This window comes from Cryptotermes secundus, unplaced genomic scaffold, assembly GCF_002891405.2.
Source record: "Cryptotermes secundus unplaced genomic scaffold, Csec_1.0 scaffold968, whole genome shotgun sequence".
Taxonomy (NCBI): Eukaryota; Metazoa; Arthropoda; class Insecta; order Blattodea; family Kalotermitidae; genus Cryptotermes; species Cryptotermes secundus.
Window position 1 is genome coordinate 1,224,026 of NW_019719376.1, and position 20,088 is coordinate 1,244,113.

The 20,088-nt window shown below is 42.1% G+C and overlaps 1 protein-coding gene across 5 annotated transcripts in view; it reads right to left on the bottom strand.

The window, feature by feature from the left end:
- The window catches only part of LOC111865665 (phosphoinositide 3-kinase adapter protein 1), a 230,354-nt gene extending 210,449 nt beyond the window's left edge, over positions 1-19,905 (bottom strand). Inside the window, exons 1-2 of one of the 5 annotated variants that reach the window (XM_023853889.2) lie at positions 15,617-15,878; positions 8,023-9,060 (exon numbers count right to left, since the gene is read on the bottom strand). In XM_023853889.2, the coding sequence (XP_023709657.1) occupies positions 8,023-9,060; positions 15,617-15,665 (1,087 nt within the window). In that variant the 5' untranslated portion in view covers positions 15,666-15,878. Of the gene's footprint in view, positions 1-8,022; positions 9,061-15,616; positions 15,879-16,087; positions 17,055-19,625 lie in introns of those variants that run through there. The other 4 variants (XM_023853879.2, XM_033751960.1, XM_023853871.2 and 1 more) reach the window with 4 other exon arrangements.
- Positions 19,906-20,088: the final 183 nt, after the last annotated feature.

Here is a 20,088-nt window from a genome sequence, read left to right on the forward strand (position 1 = left end):
ATTGTACAGCCCCAGATGATAGATGATTATGATGAGTGTGCAGCAGTCAGTGGAATGAGAATAGGCAGGGGAAACCGAAGTACTCGGAGGAAGCCTGCTCCAGTGCCACTTTTTCCACCACAAATCCCACATGATCTGACCCGGGCTCGAACCCAGGCCACCGCGGTGGGAAGCCGGTGACTAACCGCCTGAGCTATGGCATGGCTTTATTTTACACTTACTGACTATAGAAAAATAATTGAAGGTTATGAAAATTTGGTAAGATAAATTTCGGAAGTAAAAATGTAGATGGGTGGACAATATTAGAATGGATCTTAGAGAGATAGGATGGGATGGTATTGACTGAATAGATCTGGCTCAGGATAGGGACAGTGGAGGGCTCTTGTGAACACGGTAATGAACCTTCGGGTTCATTCTCGGGGAAATTCTTGAGTAGCTGCAGAATTGGCGGCTCCTCCAGAAGGGCTAAGCTCCATGACTAAGTAAAGTAAGTAAATAAAACTGGCGTTCCCATCATATATAAAAAGGCCATCTCCGTTTCCTGACTTACAGTTCTATAGTAAAAAGTAAAGCTATCCCTGTAACAGGCCGTGAAGGCCATAGGGTTGTGAGATGTTGAGCTTCCTACATTTTCTAGACAATCGGCTCATAGATGGCGACAAGGTTGTCAGCCCTACGCGCCGGTCGCCCTTTACCCCCAAGAACATTCCAAGAATATTCGTGGTATTCATTTCTGTTAGAGGCTGAGTCGACCCCAGGGCCATAGTGCGGCTGGAAGGATTAGGTCAACTGAAAAAATTGAATGACCTCATCGAGATTCGACCCCGCGACCTTCCGGCTTTTAGCATTGTGCCTCAACCAACTACGCTACCTTGTGCCCCTTACAGTTCTACAGTTGCATTATTATTATTATTATTATTATAATTATTATATTTTAATTTTGACTGAGCAGAATGTTTGGACAGAAGAGAGATGAAGTGACGAGGGGTTGAAGAAACTGCAAAATGAGGAGCGTCATAACTTGTACTCTTCTCCAAGTATAATTAGAATGCTCAAGTTAAGGAGAATGATATGGACAGGACATGTAGAACGAATGGGAAAGAAGAGGAATGCATATAGGATATTGGTGGGAAAGCCAGAAGTAAAGAGACCACTAGGAAGACAGAGACGTAAGTGGGTGGACAATATTAAAACGGATCTTATGAGGAGGTATGTTCTGGATTGATCTGGCTCAGGATAGAGACCAATGGAGGGATCTTGTTAACACGGGAATTAACATTCAGGTTCCATAAAATGTTGGGAAGTTCTTGAATAGAGGCTTCTCAAGAAGGGCTCAGCTTCATGAAGTAGTTTAATTTTGCGATGAAGTGACTATATACGTACAGAAACCGTCTACGTTAAATCTCTCGGATATAAGTTCGAAGATTTGCGCCTTCACCATATTTGTAACTACAGCCAATATTTTACACAGACTCAGTATGTATATTACTGGCCTATCTGCATAACAAATTTCACCTGTCTAGTTCCAGCAGTCCACTACTTGCCTCTATAATATCGGAAAGTAAAGAACACGGTTACACAGCCGCCAAATAGTTATTTTGCTTTCTAAAAGAAAAATCAAATTTTAGAAAATTACAAGAAGTGACAAAATATCTCGGAGCGTGGGTTAGCTGGCCACCCGTGGTACGGGGAGACAGAACAAGACCGCCAAGGGATAGTGCATATGGAAAGAACCCAAGCTTCCCTTGTACTCCTCATTCCCACCCCCACCCCCCTTGCCCCTCGTCATTACTTTCANTACTCCTGTGACGTAGCTCAAGCTCACATGTACTTTGTATCAAGCATACGTTTTGAAGGTTTGTTGACATCAGTCAACTGGTAGAGAAGTTGAAAAGTGGAGAAAGAGATACATACACATAGACAGCATGAGTTCACTTTCCTTCTTCAAGAAATAAATCTAAAAATAAAAACACGGTAGCTCGAGAACGGTGAATAGTTGTAAATATATCTGTACATTTGTATAAGGACGTGCCGTATTTTCCTTCCTTAAGGAAACAGGATGCATGTACTGTCTTCGCTCGCTTCGAAACCGGGATCGTGGGTTCGAATCCCACTCAGGTCATGGATGTTTAGTTCGTATGTGTGCGTTTTTCTGTGTTTGTGTACAGGTAGAGACCTTGCGACGAGCTGATCACCCGCCCAAGGAGTCCTACCGAATGTGCAAGATCTAGAAAAACCGAAGTGAACGGAGAAGTTCATGGAGGTAGGCCTAGACCCACTGGGGCTGTAGTGCCAAGGAAGAAAAAGACATCTTAAAAAAAATGGAACCTTTCTTTAGGTACTATTTTTGTAGAATGTGGTTAAAAACATAGCCAGCTTGCAAGATATTTATTACCGTTCGGTTTTTTGACGATAACTAAGGAACCATTGGAGCAGGGTACATGAAACTCGGTGCATTGACAGGTTACCATCATATACACACTTTACTATATGAATTGTTGTAAGTCAACAATTACCAAACTGTAACATTCAAGGTCCTCAGTGAGGTGACTACGAACATTGCTGATCAACACGTTCTTCTGAAACATTAGTATATCTATACCAGACTACACGGTGCCACATTCCAGAACAGTGTTCTTTGATTAGAATCATGGCGGTGATGCGAAACGTCGAGGTTATAGAATTACTGGGCTTTTCGACTTTCTCCATCGTGTGGAATTCTAGATAACAGAGGACACGTTTCAGAAACTGGACGGAAAGAGATCCAATTTCCGAAATCGTGTCTTCTATCGCCTAGAGTGTCCTCTGTTATCTAGAGCTGATCTCAATCACTGGATTAGCTCTTTCTAAGGGGCCCACCTAAGTAGGTGTCTTCCTTTCTCACCTGAAGACGGAAAGAGATCCAATTTCCGAAATCGTGTCTTCTATCGCCTAGAGTGTCCTCTGTTATCTAGAGCTGATCTCAATCACTGGATTAGCTCTTTATAAGGGGCCCACCTAAGTAGGTGTCTTCCTTTCTCACCTGAAGACGGAAAGAGATCCAGTTTCCGAAACGTCGTGTCATCTATTACCTAGAGCGTCCCTTATTGCCTAGAATTCCGGAAGACGGAAAAATGTCCAAAAACCAGTAATTTTGTGTGTCATCCATCACCGTCAGAACCCTTTAGAATCTACGTAGTTTAAGTTATAAAGTACACAGAATCTGTATTTCAAGCCCTTGACAAAATAAAATAATTAATAATTATAATACTAATAATCATAGAGCTGCCTGACTAGAAATCTATTAAGCAGGAAAGTAACCTCCATGAATGCCTGCTAGGAGATTTCTTTTAATGATTGGTATCACCTGACATAACTCATGAAGCAGAGTCCCTAAGAAGCTACTAGTGGCTCATCTAGTCAAGAACTATCCCACCTCTCGTGGAACAAGTAGGTTCCATACCGTATTCAGAACAGCCCACTAATAGTCGCCATCCCAAGCCAGGTCAATGTGGTCCACATCCTCACATCTTGTTTCGATTTCAATATTTACACTCCCAAGTATTCTCGTCACTACAGATTTCCCGACTAAAATTTTGTATGCATTGTGCATCTCTCCTCATAATTCTAAAGTAATACAAATTGATTTTACCAGACATTTTATGCAAAGGCGGTTCAGTACGTCATTTAACTTTTTTTTCCTTGGCATTACAGCCCCAGTGGGCCTAGGCCTACTTCCATGAACTTCTCCGTTCACTTCGGTTTTTCTAGATCTTACACATTCGGTATGACTCCTTGGGCGGGTGATCAGCTCGTCGCAAGGCCTCTACCTGTACACAAACACATAAAAACGCACACACACAAATTAACATTCATGCCCTGAGTGGGATTCGAACCCACGATCCCGGTTTCCAAGCGAGCGAAGACAGTACATGCCTTAGACCGCTCGGCTACAGTTACCGGCCATTTAACATTTAAAGTAAGTGATTTACTCTTGAGCTAGAAACATTTACTGGAATATAGACGTCACGAGTTTTTCCTAGAACTTCTTGTTTCAGAACCGTGATGCTTGGAATTAATGGTATATCATCCATCGTGCCAGATATAGATGCGAAGATGGAAGAGAGAGAGCCGTGACTTATATTATTTTTTTCTTTCCACAGGAGGGTGATTTACGTGTGTCAGCAATGTGTGTGTATACACATAAGAGCATATTCTTTTCAAGAGTAGCTTGCGTTTCCACTACCGAGGCCATGCCTGTTTTTGAATCCAGACACTCATCTGACACTGTTCACTCTAAATCGCTCCAAGGCTGCAATGCTACTTCCCCTCCTGTACCTTTATACAGTTTTCGTTGTCTTCTGGACCTACGAAAGGGGAAAATTGTGTAATGAAGAGCTTCGCTTCCCTTTGCGTCCCGTCTGCTAGTTTCGTACTTGGTTTACTCTTCAGCTCTAAACATAGAGAGAGCATATTTCTCCGAAACATCACTGAACTTCTACGCGGCGTCACATCACAGAAGACAGCACTGTTCATAGACACGGCTGCGTGAACCTCATATCCAACAAAATGTTTATAATTCGTATTCGGCCAGATATTCTTTCGTCTCTCGCTCTCTACAGCACTTGGACCTTGGCCACTTTTTCGGTTTCTTAATCCTGTACACAGTCGGTAGGACTACTTGGAAGGGGGATCAGCCCGTCGCAAGGCTGTTACCTACACACAGAGGCATCCATGCCTCGATTGGGATTCAACCCCAGGACGTCAGTGTTCGAGCTAGCGAAGACGGTTCACGCGACCACTGCGATCGGCCCAGATATTCTTAGGGAGACGAAATGGAAAGAGGATGGATTGAATAGCGTATTGCGGTTCGGTGCCGAGGCCGATAGTCCCGATTGATAGGACTGATGACTAGCAAATTGCAATCGATGTGAAAGGAAGCGATAGCGGCTTCTGACATTTGCAGGGAGAGACTGAGGAAAACTACAAAACATCTTATTCAGGATAGCCGGTGTTCCAGGTAAAATTCCGAACGAGCACTGCCCGAGTACAAGAACCTGCTCAGTGACATGTCACGTATAGGGAAAATGAGAAACGAATATCAAATTTGTAGGACGGGAACTGCACAGCTGAGGTCTCCAAACGAATAGGATGTGAGGAGTATTAATCTGGAAGAGTGGTGAGTTATTGTGAACACAGCAATGAATCTCCCTGTTTCATAAGACCGGAAATCTCCCGATTGAAGGACTTAGTTGAACGATTATAAGCAAAGTTCATCAAGAAGACCTTTGATCCATGGGGCTAGCGTTATTGGGGCTCCTCAGACAGCATTAAAATTGTCGAATAAATTATGAAGGACTGAGTGGAGAGACAACTGACTGCAGATGGGCAAAATAACTGAAGGCAAGAATGGAAACTGGTACAAGTAGGGCGAGCGCGGATGATAGAAGAGTGAAGAGGTTGTGTCATCAGATGATTCACCCTAGTGGAAACATTAATTGATGAAGATAATGATGATGATGATCCTCTAGTCAAATTCTTTGTTAACCACACCCCTATCACGCTCTTGTTTACCGATTCTTTTCTTGTTTAGAACCCAGCACAAGGCCGGATCTATTGTGTGAATAGGGACGTAGACACTACAACAGCCAAGTGCGTACTTAACCATGCTTCTCTGTTTAATCGGACGTCAAGTTAATTGTTTGAATCCGTAGCATCTGGGATATAAAAGGAGAGAAGAAAGAGTTCTATAGCACCGTCAGGACTGTTAGTCACGAATGTAACTATTTCCATTAAAACATGAAGATTTTTTTTTTAATTCGCTTAGTGGGGGGGGGTGGAGTCCAACTGGGTCCACTCGGCACGGCGGCCACTGATTGGCCTATTGTAGCCTGCCCCGGGTGATTATGATGATGGAGAATTTGGTGGAATGAAGATTGGAAGGAGAAACCGAAATACTCGGAAAAAAAAACCCACCCCAGAGCCACTTTGTCCACCATAAATCCCACTTGACCAGACCCGAGATGGAACCCGGGCCGCCGCGGTGGGAAGTCAGCGACTAACCGCTTGAGCTATGGTGTGGCCAAAACCTGGGGAAACCTAAGGTTGTTCCTGTGCATAATTAATTAACCACCACGCCTTGAAGACATGGGGGAGTGGAGGTATAACTCCACAATTCTTGATGTCTGCATGAGAAATAATTAATTGGTCAAATCCACGCCCCAGCCAATTTACCCACGGGGAAACGGCCCCCTGCACCCATTCGATAGGAGGCTAGATGGATTCCAGAGCCGATATGGACGCTGTGAAGTACAGAAAAATCTTCTGCACCTCCCGGGAATTGAACCCCGGATATCCAGGCCGTGGCCCGTCGATATACTGTAAATGATATTTATGGTCTCGTCATTACACCAATTTTACTGAAATTATAAAAGAATTTTTAAGTGATCTAAAATATTAAAATAACGGAAAAGAAAGGCATAAAAGATGTTCAAAATTGTATTATAATTTTTACACAAATAGCTCAGTAAAAAAACTTATGGCTGTACATATTCAAAATAATAAGAAGTGTTGTGAAAGGTGGTAGAGCGGAATTCAACATATCATTTCGTCATTCAATACAGTAGCTAACTTCACATAGGAATAATTTTATGTGAATATAATCGTTCAGCCAGTCAAGCAATTCTCGGCCTTTTATGGAACCCGCAGGTTCACTGGGGCACTCGAAAAGAGTCTGAGGTCCTCTGTAACATTTCGCACGCACGCACGCACGCCAGTTTCTTACACACTGAGTATCTGTTGGACTCGCAACCCGTTCCCGAGGTTTGAGAACTGTTCCTTGTCGGCTGTTCACTGCTGTTTATACATTACATTCGCAGTTACCCTCCATTTCTGAACACCATCTTTTAACGGCTCCAAACTAAGGATGGGCCGTCACTTGGTGACAATGGACCCACATAACATGGCGCCTAATACACAACGGCAAAGGGTGAAGTTATCCTTGTGCGTCACATAATGGTGATATATGAAGGAGTGGGGCAGAGCTTCTAACATTTTTTATCTTGTATCTAAATTCTAGCTTCACGCCTCTGCCACTTCATTCCTGAGAAAAGTGTCTTCGGTACCCATTTTATAGGAAGTTGGATGGGCCTTAGAGCTGATATGGACAAGAGACAAATCTCTTTCCCTTTCGGGAATCCAGACCCGATTCCTCGGTTGTCCAAACCACAGCCAAGTCACTGAACTGACTGAGCTACGTAGGCCCTAACTGACGCTTAAGCAGCATTTAAGACTTTTGTGCACGTAAAAACTTTCTTTGTTATTCCATGTTATGGGGTTTCATTGGATTTTTTTTTTTCAGTTGACCTAATCCTTCCAGCCGCACTAGGCCCTGGGGTTTACTCAGCCTCTAACAGAAATGAGTACCAGGAATTAATTAAATAATTTTCCTGGGGAGTAAAGCGCGGCCGGCGCGTAAGTCATACAACCTTACCGCAATCTTTGAGCCGATTGTCTAGATAGTGTGGACCCTCAACGTCTCACAACTCTATGGGCCTTCACGGCCTGGTACAGGGATAGCTTTACTTTACTTTTATGGGGTTAGTACTACTTCGGTACGGGCTAAGGGCTGGACAACGAGGTTGGATTGCAAGTAGGAGCAAGGGATAGCATCCAGACCGGCTCTGAGGCACACCCAGCCTCTTAACCATTGGGTACCGAGAGCTGTTTCCCCAGGGGTAAAGCAGCCGGGGAGTGGAACTGACTACTCACCTCCACTTAGTGCCGAGGTCAAGAATGGTGGATCTATACGCCCACTCCTCCATACGTCTTCAAGAAGTGGTGCTTAATTAAGCAAAGGGATAACTTTACAATTTAACTTTATTTCAGTTTCGTCAAAACGTACGTCAAATCGTCATTTAACTGGATGGCATCTTTTGGATCCTTACAATTCGTATTTCCTTCCTTGATAACATCTGTCGCACAAGACGTGACAAAATAATAAAGTTAAACATTCGCCTGCATCTTTTAGTGAGTCACACTTACCCTTGATGTTGCAGCATCTGTTACACCGCCTCCTGGAATGGGCCGAGCGAGTAATATCCGCTGCCACTTTTGAGGTCGCTGCAGCAGGATGGCGCCAATCGGAAGGCGAACAACCACCCGGACCCACTGGTGGTGTCACAGCATCTTGCGTCCTGATTCCCTTGTTTCCACTGCCTCCTGCAGACATTTTCTGCGATATGTCATTGCTGGCCGCTAGAACAGCTTCACCCTTACCAGTAGCAACAGGTTTAGTGGCTGTGGTCTTGTGTAAGGAGCCGTAACTACCACGGTCTCTATTCAGAAACGTACCTATGGAATGACGCCGTCTGCTAGTGTTGCCGTTTGAACCGGGCAAAGGAATCGTCATGACTGCTGTCATGTTATAATAATGAGCATCTCCATTGCCAAGGAAGACTTCTTCAGGAGATCCACTGAGCAGTTCTTCGGAGGCAGCAGCCGTGGGCACTGGAGGTGGTGCAGAATTTGGGGTATCAGGAACTGGACAATACACCATGTCACTGTTTAAAAGCTCCATTGATGATTTTTGAGATTTGACGCTTTTATTACTTTGATTTCGTCGATGCTGGTGATGGTGATCATCTTTGTTAGAAGAGGAAGTGGAAGGATGGTGGAGATTATGATGCGGCAAACAAGGAGACTCTGGTGCCATATCCGAAGGCCGGGGCTCACCAAGGACCAGGAGCTGATGTTGTAACTGATACACTGCCGAACCATGGTGATGGTTGGCACTCATGGAACGCAGCAAGGAACGGAAACTTCTTCTGTGATGGGAATGCGAAGATAAGGGGACGGGAGCCGTTGGCAGCAACGGGATTGCTGCAGCTTCAGGAGTCGTGGGAGTAGTGGGCGCCGAGCTGTGGCCCAGCGACGACGATGAGCAGGAAGCCGAGGATGTATTGGCGCCCATATTACGGATATTGGCGCCACGACGCTTCAGTAGAGAGAATGGACTTCGTGAGGTCGACGCCGGAATACGTGACGTCGAACACCCAGGAAGAGAAAAGTACGACGGATTGTCTGAAAATATAAAAAGAAAAAAACAAATGAATTCATATGACAAATATGTATTATCCTTACGCTACTTATCAGGGCTCTTCAGCCGCAGAATTTATGTAGCGGTACACAAGACAGAGCCCGAGGTAGCCTCGAAAACCCCCAGTCATTGTCAGCGACCCAATCATTATTCGCCATTCAGAAAATACTAGACTACCAATCTTGTAAACGCATTTATCATGTTTTTGGCTTCCTATGAGAATATTATTCATCATTCCTAACATTCCTTTAGGCGAAAAGTTTTAATGTAGAGCATTAGAGCAGTGAGATTTCCATTCTAATTAAAAAAAAAAAATCTGACTCAGTAATTTGAGTGTCATAGTTTCAAGAAGAAAGGAGAATTCGTGTATGTTAAGCATAGATATCCTGACATGTTTCGCATAACCAAAGCCGCATGTTTTCAATATTACTGTGACTGTAGTAATCAAGCGGAGACTGTGCAATACAATTATATGTAATTCTCTTCTATCGTCGTAATTTGTTCAACTTTATCAGAAATTATATTCGATAAAGTTTGTTTTTGCTTAATCCGAGAATTCTGTATACTTTCTATAAGGTTTATTTGCCTCTGATTCATTAATTTAGACAGTTTAAAGTTAGTTACGTTTGTAAGACCGCGCCATAGCTCAAGCGGTTAGTCGCTGGCTTCCCACCGCGGCGGTCCGGATTCGATCCCGGATCTGGTCAAGTGGGATTTGTGGTGGACAAAGTGGGGCTGGGGTGGGGTTTCCCCTGCCAATCTTCATAGCGGTTTCGAATCACTCATTAGCATTACTGATCCAATACCATTTCTAATTTACCTCTAAAAACGGAAAGAACTTGCGTTTTACTTAGAAAAATAGAAGCCTCTTCAATTCTTAATTTATTCACGAACCCTTAACAGTCCTATATGATTCACCTTGGATCGGTTCCACTCAGGTTTGTGAACAGTTACTTATAACAATGGCTTGTCTATCTACTCGTTTTTATCTATCAATGGCTCTACAGCCCTTTTGGATCTTGGCCGCTTTTTCGGTTTTATAATCTATACACAGCTGGTCTAGAAAACCGAAATTGACGGCCGTGGGGATTCCTTGCACTGACCACGTGACACCCTCTATCCACAAAAGTTGGCACTGAACTTCGCCGACAAGCGGCGGTCGCTAGGTCGGTATAGTTCGCTTGTGGACTAAAATCACGGAGTTTGTTTTGAATCTATACACAGTCGATAGGACCCTTTGGTCGGGAGATCAGCCCGTCGGAAGGCCGCTACCTTTACACAGAATAAACGTTCACAGACATCCGTGCTTCGAGTGGGATTGAAACCCACGATCCCAGTGTTCGAGTGGGCGAAGACCGCGCGGCCGGCCATTGTGATCGGCTTGTTGCTAGACATTTAATCAAACACGATGCTATAAACTGGCATAAACTCAATGCTGTAATAATATAGCTTATAACTTAACCGACAATAATCCACAATAACTGCAAGAATGACCTTGTCCTTTAATATAGATCTTTTACTTCAGAAAGCTGAAAATAATGACATTAAATTTTGGGGGCCTCTATTCCTAGATTTGGTAAGATGCCGAAGAGATGATACTCAGAAACGTTTTTCTGGGGGCAGTTAAACTTTAGTAGGTCTACTTCATTTCAAATGAGGAAGAGAAAATGAGTAATGTCCTTAAACGGCATAGAACTATCTCCATAATATAAACCACTAAGATTTGGTGTAAACTTGTGATTCGGTAGGTCACCGGATCGAATCTCGGCCGGATTGCTGGATTTCTTCGTTTATTTCCTAAGTTTCTCCATGCTAATGCAGAGCAGTGCTTTAACAGGCAAAGCATGATCAACTCTCAAACACATTTGACGGTATGAAACCTCTGCTACGGAAACACACCCTTTCCATAGCATACGAATCAATCATTCGAAAATGAATGTACCCTAAATGTGTCCTCATAATATAAGTCTATTCTCTTCTTAATTACACATACTGTAAAGCAAGAAACATAGCAACTAGGCGGCGGATAGTGAACAGATTCAGGTTTCAGCCGCAGTTACTGCCAATAAAAATCCTCTGGTTCCGCTGGATAAGATGTTTAGCCTTCATTCGTTTTAAAAACGTAAACTTTAATCAAGGATTCCTAATATACGTGGTAGAGTCATTAAGTTCGTGGACTGTGGTTTTATCGCATCATATTATAAGGTATTCACATACACTTACGCAGATCCACCTCGGCCCTCAGAGTAGTTGCCGTTGGCCGCTGTGCAAGTCTGCCAACATTGATATAGCTGCCGAAAACATTGCTGAAACATTTTTTTCCCTTGGAACTATAGCCCCAGTGACCCTAGGCCTACCTCCATGAACTTCTCCGTTCACTTCGGTTTTTCTAGATCTTACACATTCGGTAGGACTCCTTGGGCGGGTGATCAGCTCGTCGCAAGGCCTGTACCTGTACACAAACACAGAAAAACGCACACACACAAACTGAACATCTATGCCCTGAGTGGGATTCGAACCCACGATGCCGGTTTCCAAGCGAGCGAAGACAGTACATGCCTTGCAGAAACATATTGGCAGTAAATTCCCGTATGGCGCTTTGCGGTCATTCCACGAACTTACTGACTATAGTAGTATATATAGCTATGTTACTCCAGTCTTCTCCTATCCATGCTTTTGTCAGAATGAAAATGAGCCTTTCAATTTCTTAATTCAAAGAAAATAACAATAAGACTCTATTTTCAACATTATATAAGAATTTTCGCAGTATTTTTCGCAAAGATCTTATTCATGCACAGGACCATGCTTTCATTCTCTTGCTAAACTGTCTTCTTCAGGAAGAAATACTACAAATGACAATGACCAAGGAAAGTTATTTATGCTGGGTCGCAATAAGTATTTGTCACATTCTCTACTTTTCATAGATCTCAGCGTGCAGTCAACGGAAGGGCAGGTCTTTGTGCAAAACTGTTAGGGTCTGTCCTTTGTGAAGAACAACAGCAACAACGCTGCAAACAGCGACGCAATGGCTATAAGCACGTGTACGCTGTACAAGAGCAACGTTAGCGATTTCTTCAGCAAGAAAAACTAAAACTGTTTACAGTCGTTTTGTAGATCACTGTTCTGATGACATGTTTCAATAGATTAACAATTCGAAAAGTTGCTGCATTCTCTAGAAGTGTCCCGATAACCTAAATAATAAGTTTTAATAAGAACTAATCGCTGAATTTCTTCGATACGACAAGGACCGCATAGAATCCGACGCCTCCAAAAATTCTTCATTGCCGCGGGAATGTGTTTACCAGCCTTTGCCTAGCAACGGCAGGAGGATACACAGACCCACAGACTTTCGTTTGGTGCCACACGGACCCTATAGAAAACGACGCCTCCAACAATTCTTTTATTATTTCATGTATTCTTTGCAGCGGGAACGTGTCTAACTAGCAGCTGCCTAGCAATTATAGGGGGATACACATTACAGACACACAGACTGATCGGAGGTGCAAGGTAATACTATAAGCCTACTTCTACTTTTTTTCAAAATAACGAAAGGGGATACGTTACGCCCTGTCATTAAACCAAATTTAAAACTTACCCCAAAAAGAGTTAACTATGAATGGCTTTCACTACCTTCTTGCAGAAGTAACAGCAACTGCATTTCAAACCATGTATGAAAACAAACGGAAACTTTGATTTCGTACGAGTATGCATAAGACACGACAATCTCCGCAGAATGGATATACTGCAGTACAGTGACTGTATAGACAGATGTTTCTGGGCGGATGGTCTGCTTAGAAGCCTGGAAAATAGAACCTGTCCTGAGGAGAGGGAACAAATGCTATTAAACCGCCATCAGCCGACAGTGTGTTTTCTAGACACTGCAGCCATGAATCGAAGTTAAAAGTTACGTGTCAAAGTCGGAATGACGGGTGGAACATTCTACTCTTCCGAGTCCACAAATCTCACTTTACACTTTACAGGCATGCATGCCCAGTATGTAACAGGCACCGCCGGACTGGACGCTGGAATCGGATTCCAGGGACCGCAGATCTTGCCTCTTCAGCTCCACATCCAGACGGCCACGGGGTTCAACAGTCAGAACCCGAAGCAAGCTTCCCTGAGGACAAAGCTATTTAGAAATATCTTTACGCTCCCTAAAACTTTAACAAGAAGCTGATAAAAGCAGGGACGACTTAGATGAGTGCTATTCGGAAAGTAAGCCTTTATTTCAGGTAACTAATGCAGTAGCGCGGGAGAGCTCGCGCATGCGCGGTAGCGTCACTCGCTCATTCCTTCTAAACCATTATATTACTGATCAGCTAGTGTTTGTTCTTGTGATTTCCGAGGATTTGTGAACATTTTCGTAACAAGCCTATTTTTTATGATGAGGAGTTGTTAGCCCCACGCTCAACCGCCAAGCTGGAAGATCATCCCTTGTCGGCTGTCCGCGACTGCTTATTCAATATATTCGCAGCATTCCTCCGTACCTGGAGGGCGTCTACTCCATCCGCAACAGGGTGCTGCGGAGAATATTTGGACCGAAAAGAGACGATATGACAGGAGGTTGGAGAGAACTGCATAACTTGTACGCTTCTCCAAGTATAATTAGAATGATCAAGTCAAGGAGAATGAGGTGGACAGGGCATGTAACACGAACGGGGAGAGGGGAAATGCATATAGGATATTGGTGGGAAAGCCGGAAGAAAGGAAACCACTGGGAAGACCAAGGCTTAGGTGGGTGGACAATATTAAAATGGATCTTAGAGAGATAGGATGGGATGGTATGGATTTGTATTGATCTGGCTCAGGATAGGGACCGCTGGAAGGCTCTTGTGAACACGCTAATGAAACTTCAGGTTTCATAAAATGCTGGGAAGTTCTTGAGTAGCTGCACAATTGGCAGGTTCTCAAGAAGGGCTCTGCCCCATGAGTGAGTGCGTGAGTAATTTTGATTTGTCAATGATGTCCCCAAATACCAGAACTCATGCTGCATTTAGAAGTTACTTCCTACTTTTATAGTTCTCTATTGTGATCTCCCGATCACAGCGGCCGCTCGGTCTAAGGGATGAACCGTCTTCGCCCGCTGGAACGCTGTGATCGTAGTTTCGAATTCCACTCGAGGCATGGATGTCTGTGTTGTACTCTCTGCAGGTAGAGGGCTTGCGACGGACCGATCCCTTGTCCAAGGAGTCCTACCGACTGTGTATAAATTACGAAACTGGAGAAGGCCCAACAAAGGACTGTAAAGCCATAATAGAATAAAGTGTTATGATTTTATCCTACAGTCTGATGACGTATACCTTCTTCCTAACCAGCGTCTAATAGAACCTTGTTCTATTGTATGGTATTTAATTTTTCACTTGATGAGCAAACATTATAAATAAAGACCAGAAACTAAAGCATCCATTTCCTTTACTCCGACGTCATTTATTATCATTATGTTATAAATGTAAAGCTGTCTTGTTTATTCAATTAAACACCATACCGTGAAAACTTATGGGGAAATGGAGGTGCAGCTCAATCATTCTTGAGCTCGGCTCTAAATGGGGGGAGTGCTTAACTTGACACGCCGGCTGCTTTACACTTCAGGGAAAGAGCCCCCAGTACCCACTGGAGAGGAGGCTGGGTGGATCCCAAAGCCGGTCTGGACATTGTGGACTAGAGGAAATCTCTTGCTTCTACTGGAAATTGAACCCCGTCCATCCAGTCCATGAGCTATCTCGGATGCTTATTATCATTATCACAAACATTAGCTTCTATACTTTTTGTTTTTTCTGTCCAGTTCCATTCATACGATGAATATTTTAATTCCGAATGAACAGTTCCTACTGCAAGCATTCAATCGCAATAATACTCACTGTCTTTTCAACAACATTCAATTGAGCATTGAAAATAATTTATATATGAGTACTTAAGTATGTAGTACCACTTAGAATACCAAATCTATGCTTACTATCTATGGCTCTAGAGCCCTTCTTGGGCCTTGGCCGTTTTTTCAGTTTCTTGAGTCTTTACACTGTTTGTAGGACACCTTGGACGGGGGATCAGCCCGTCGCAAGGCCGCTACCTGCACACAGGCCAGCATAAACACAGAATAAACTCACACAGACATCCATGCGTCGAATGGGATTCGAACCCACGATCCCTGTGAGCGAGCGAGCGAAGACAATTCATGCCCTAGACCGCGTGGCCACCGTGATCGGCTCCAAATCTAATCACAATTTCAAAATCAATAACTTTTTGTAGCGTAATTTCTTGAACGGAAATCAACATCTGACAGATACGTGTAAATATTACAACTTATATTCATAAATTCACCGCAGATGTTTCAAAACTAAGCTCCTGTTTTAATAAGCCCAGTAACAACCAAAATGACACAAGCACACTGGGGACAAAGATGAGCACTGGAGTTGATAATATAGACCTAACAAAAAAAAAAAGAAAAATATAATACAGGAGTACTCCAGGAAATAAACTGCAACTTCACAAGACGTTTCAAAATAATATTTTCCTGGAAGGTAACCAATCTTGTTTTCATACCTGCCAGCCCTGAAGATGGGAGTACTGCGTAACACTCAACAATGCACATTCACAACACACCGGACAGATGACTCACAGCTCACCGTACTCTTCGGAGAGTCACGCAAGAATGTCCGGGTGAGGGACAGACCTGGAGACAGTGACGAGCTGTGGATTTTACACCTGTACATCACCCCCACCCCTTCACGACCCTATTGTACTGCTGTGCAGAAGGGACACAAAAAGCTTCCGACAGGACGAAACACTAGCAGCGCAGTAAACACACCACAGACTGGCAGAAAACAAACAAACAAACAAATGGTTGTATATGACAAGTCGCTACTAGACAACTTTCATCTCAGTTTCTGTAGTACCGAAAAAGGAACAAGATTATGCTTTTAAGATTCTAGAACTCTCCTAAGATAAGTTGTGTGAAGATTACCTAATGCGTCCTCTAATTGTTTAACATGCCCCTCTCGAGCTTCTTCTTACCTAGAGCTTCCATTGTCCTCAGCTGTGGGTGGGTGGGGCAATCGTTGTTCCTTACGTCCGTTGACTAAGATGTCCACGTGATATCTCTTCTTTCCTGCTTTGTATGTTTTCCAGCAGTGTCCGGCTTAGGGTTTTCATTACACATGCAAGGACCGTAGTAATATATACACCTCTCAGCGCTTCTGCAACTTGGCCATATACGAACAAACACTCGGGTGAAGTCTTCGAATATTAATTGCGATATTACTGTGCTGTCACATCCGCGTGTCAAAATCATTAGCTCCTCTCACAGATAAATGTAAAACAAGCACTCGAGAACTTGGCTAGCAACTTTGGGGCTTCATGTTCAAACACTGTTTTTTCATAATCATAATATTATTAATTACTTGATCGGAAACATATAAACTATTGTTATAGTGCTTTCAATAAGTATGCAATAACTCCACAAAAGTGTACGTTATTTTCAAATTACATAGAAACGCACTTGTATAAAAGGAAAGGCCTATACTTAATAAAATACTGCAAAATGTTTATATTTCCAAGCAGTATCCAAGAAGTGTCAACACACATACGTCACTGTCACTCAAATGTGCAGTCCTTGCAAATCTCAGATTCTGAACAATTCATCGTTCAGAGCTAGATTCGAGTAGTCTACTTTCTCGGTAGGACACGTGGTTCGAGTCATCGCAAAGTCGTACTGTGTTGCTGTCTCCTCCAGCGGCTTGCGACCACTTCGACTCTCCCGCTGGCAATGAGAAGCGGAAAACCTTCCTTCCGCTTGCCAGCCTTCTCGCGAGCTTGCTTCACTGTCTCTGGCTAACTCTCAACTTTTAACAGCACCAGATGATGGGAGATTTCACCCCACTCTTGCTACCTCCTGTTTCTGGAAGAATCGGTCTTCTTTCTCCCGTCCTGCTATGTCTACGATTGAAAAGACTGAAACATCACCGGCTTTGCTGGCGGTGTCGTCTGTTCTGCAACGGAAGCATTCTCGATTTTCAGAACCTCCTTGTCCAACCGATCTGTGTCACCCCTGGAATTTTCGAACATACTAAGAGAGTGCCACCCCAGTTTTAACGGCCAGAAAGTAACAATGTACTCTACAGCTATTCACTTCTAACGTCCGAAAACCGCAATAATGTTGCGAAGAACATACAAAGTGCTGGATTTAAGATTCTCACAAGGGTAACTATGAGGGGTACTGTCTTCTGGGATGTAGCGCCATGTAGGCCGGTAAAAGTCAACGTGTGCACCCATCTTCAGGGTCGATGTATAAGCGAAGCAAGAAACTAGCAAGACACACGCGCCTGTGCCAGTTACTTTAATTAAGATAGTTGCCGTTATCAGCATCGTATTTTGTTATAGTACAATTATAATGCTAGTTTGTTTATATTCAGTAGTTTCTTACATGTCTTTTCCAAGGATGTAGAATATGTAAATACAATATAAATACACGGTTATTTTGCATATTTACAGAAATCTTATAAGTATATTCTGCAACACATAATAGAACAGTTATTGGCATATCAAAGAAATATTTCACAGAATTCCTGGGTTTTTCCCCCTTGAAGACTATGCGACGCTGTGTAATTTGGTCTACCAACGATTCGCAGGAACATACTGCCGCCATCTTCAAGGGCGAAGAGTAAGCTAAGCAAAAATAAGAAAGCACAAACAGAGTTGAAACCTTGATAACATCTAGGAAAAGACAGTGTCATTCAAAGTCACTGCTGTGAGAATCAATCTGTTTGCAGCAAGGTTCTTGTTTGCTTGGCTTATCCTTTGACACTGAAGATGGAAGCAGTTAGTTCCTCCGAAACGTAAGTAAACTCCCACTAGTCTATAAGATGTCACATATCAGAGAAAGTACTCTTCATAGCCACTACTGTACAAACTTGAAATATAAAATATTTGCTTAATAAATTTGCAATACAGATCATCTTGAACTGAACTGAATTTTCTACAGAATAGGAGTAACGGCAAGACACAATATTTAATGCTGAATTAAATGCTTATATGTCATTATTCAAAACAGTGATTCCCAGCCCTTTGCGTAAAAACAAAACTTCTCTTCTTTTAAGAAACATATTTCTTAAATTGTGTCAATTTTAGTGTTATATTAAGCATTAATGAAAATCTTTATTTCTGAGGTCTTGCGTCCCTACCAACAGACTGTCAAGTACCACCAACAGAGAAACAGTGAGTTAAACTCTTAATGGTAAATGGTTCCTCTGTAGTAGATTTTCTTCTGATATCTCAGTGACATAATGGAGTAAAAATAAGCAAAATATATTAACTTAATTATGAGGTATATGTTTTTGTGAGTGATGTGTCTGTCCTCATAGCAATGTATGTAAAATACCAGTATATTCAACGTAACTTCTCCAGTGTAAGTTAATGTATACCAAGAAATTCAGTTGTTCCTGCTCTTCAGTTGTTTTAACCTACATTTAGATTAACACAAACTTTGTTGTTTATAGTAAATTTTGTGGAGTCTGTCTTGTCAGATATTTGTTCAAGCTGGTAAAGCAATCTTGAAAGCAGCAAATTACTGCATGCAAAATAATAGTACTGGCATCTTCAGCAAAAAATACAGGTTTGAATTGAGAACTGATAGTTGGAGGCAGAAAATTTGTGTTTATGAGAAAACTTCTTTTTTTGCAACGACCATATTCAAGTAGCAACTATAATTTCAATTTGCAGATTTTGTTTCTACCTCTCGTTTGCTGGCATTAAATAACAGATGTAAACTGCTGTTCACCTATTTCTCAAATTCCATAAAAATTTAGTTTAGATAATTGTAATTCATGATTCACAAAATGAAATGCTTTAGTGAGGTCCCAGGTTGTTGTAAGTTATATACAAAATTTTGTCTGTGATTTTGTATATATCTTTATCCATTTTAAGATCTTACCTAAACCCAAATGGTTCTTCTGCAAGGATATTATTTCATTTTACATATAACCTTCTAAGTAGCTGATAATAAAATTAGTGTGTGATGCAAGGTTTTTCACTATCTCTATAAAGAGATTTCACTTTGAATGTTTAAGTCATTCTGAAGTAGTACCTCTAGACACTCTTTGCTTACAAACGTAACTTAGATAAATATTAATGTAGTCTGTGCAGTTTTGAGTATTATTGTTGATATTCCACAATAATTACACAAACTGATTTGTGATTGTAAGCATAAGATTTTTTATTTTGGAGGGTTCTGCACGCTGCTTCAGCCACGCATTTTCTTGTCTCTTAACTTGATGAGTTTATGCTATCGTTTCTGTTCATTCTTTCTACAATAATTAAAAAGTAAATATCAAAAGGGTTGGCTCTAAGTTTATGACTGCATATAATATTTTATATGGCTTTGTTTTACTGTATAATACTTACATGTTTGTAAGGGCTGTTTTTGCTTTATTATCTGACTGCACTTAAGTTTGGAAACTTGATAGCATAACAGTATGTACCACATTGTGTTGCTATCTACTGATACTATATGAACTTTTTGGCAAATGCAGATACTGAAATACTGACTCACGCTTACTTTCCACTGTCATGTATTACTGTCTTATTTTCTTCCTATTCGTGACTACAAATTCCTCTTACTCACGACATAAGTGACGAAAATACTCTTCTCCCCTGAAGATGAAGGCAGCAGGTTCCTTCCAATCTTTGGTATATTTCTACCTCACTATACGGTGTCATATCACAAAGATCTTCATAATGAATATACATAACTGTGGACATATACTTCGCTTTTGTCTGTATTACTAAATATTACCCTGTACAGACCGGTACAGATGTTAAGTAAGCTGCGAGTACATACGTTCAAAGTCTCATTTATGCTTAACATTATAAACTTAAATTTCCCGCAATACCACTCCATGTGTGACACCACAGAAGATTTGTAAAAGTGGTACGTCAGTGGAACACCAGGTTATGTCGTTCATGTGCTGCCATCAATGAGGTACATAGGAATGAAAAGTGATTTTCTAATACAGCTCATG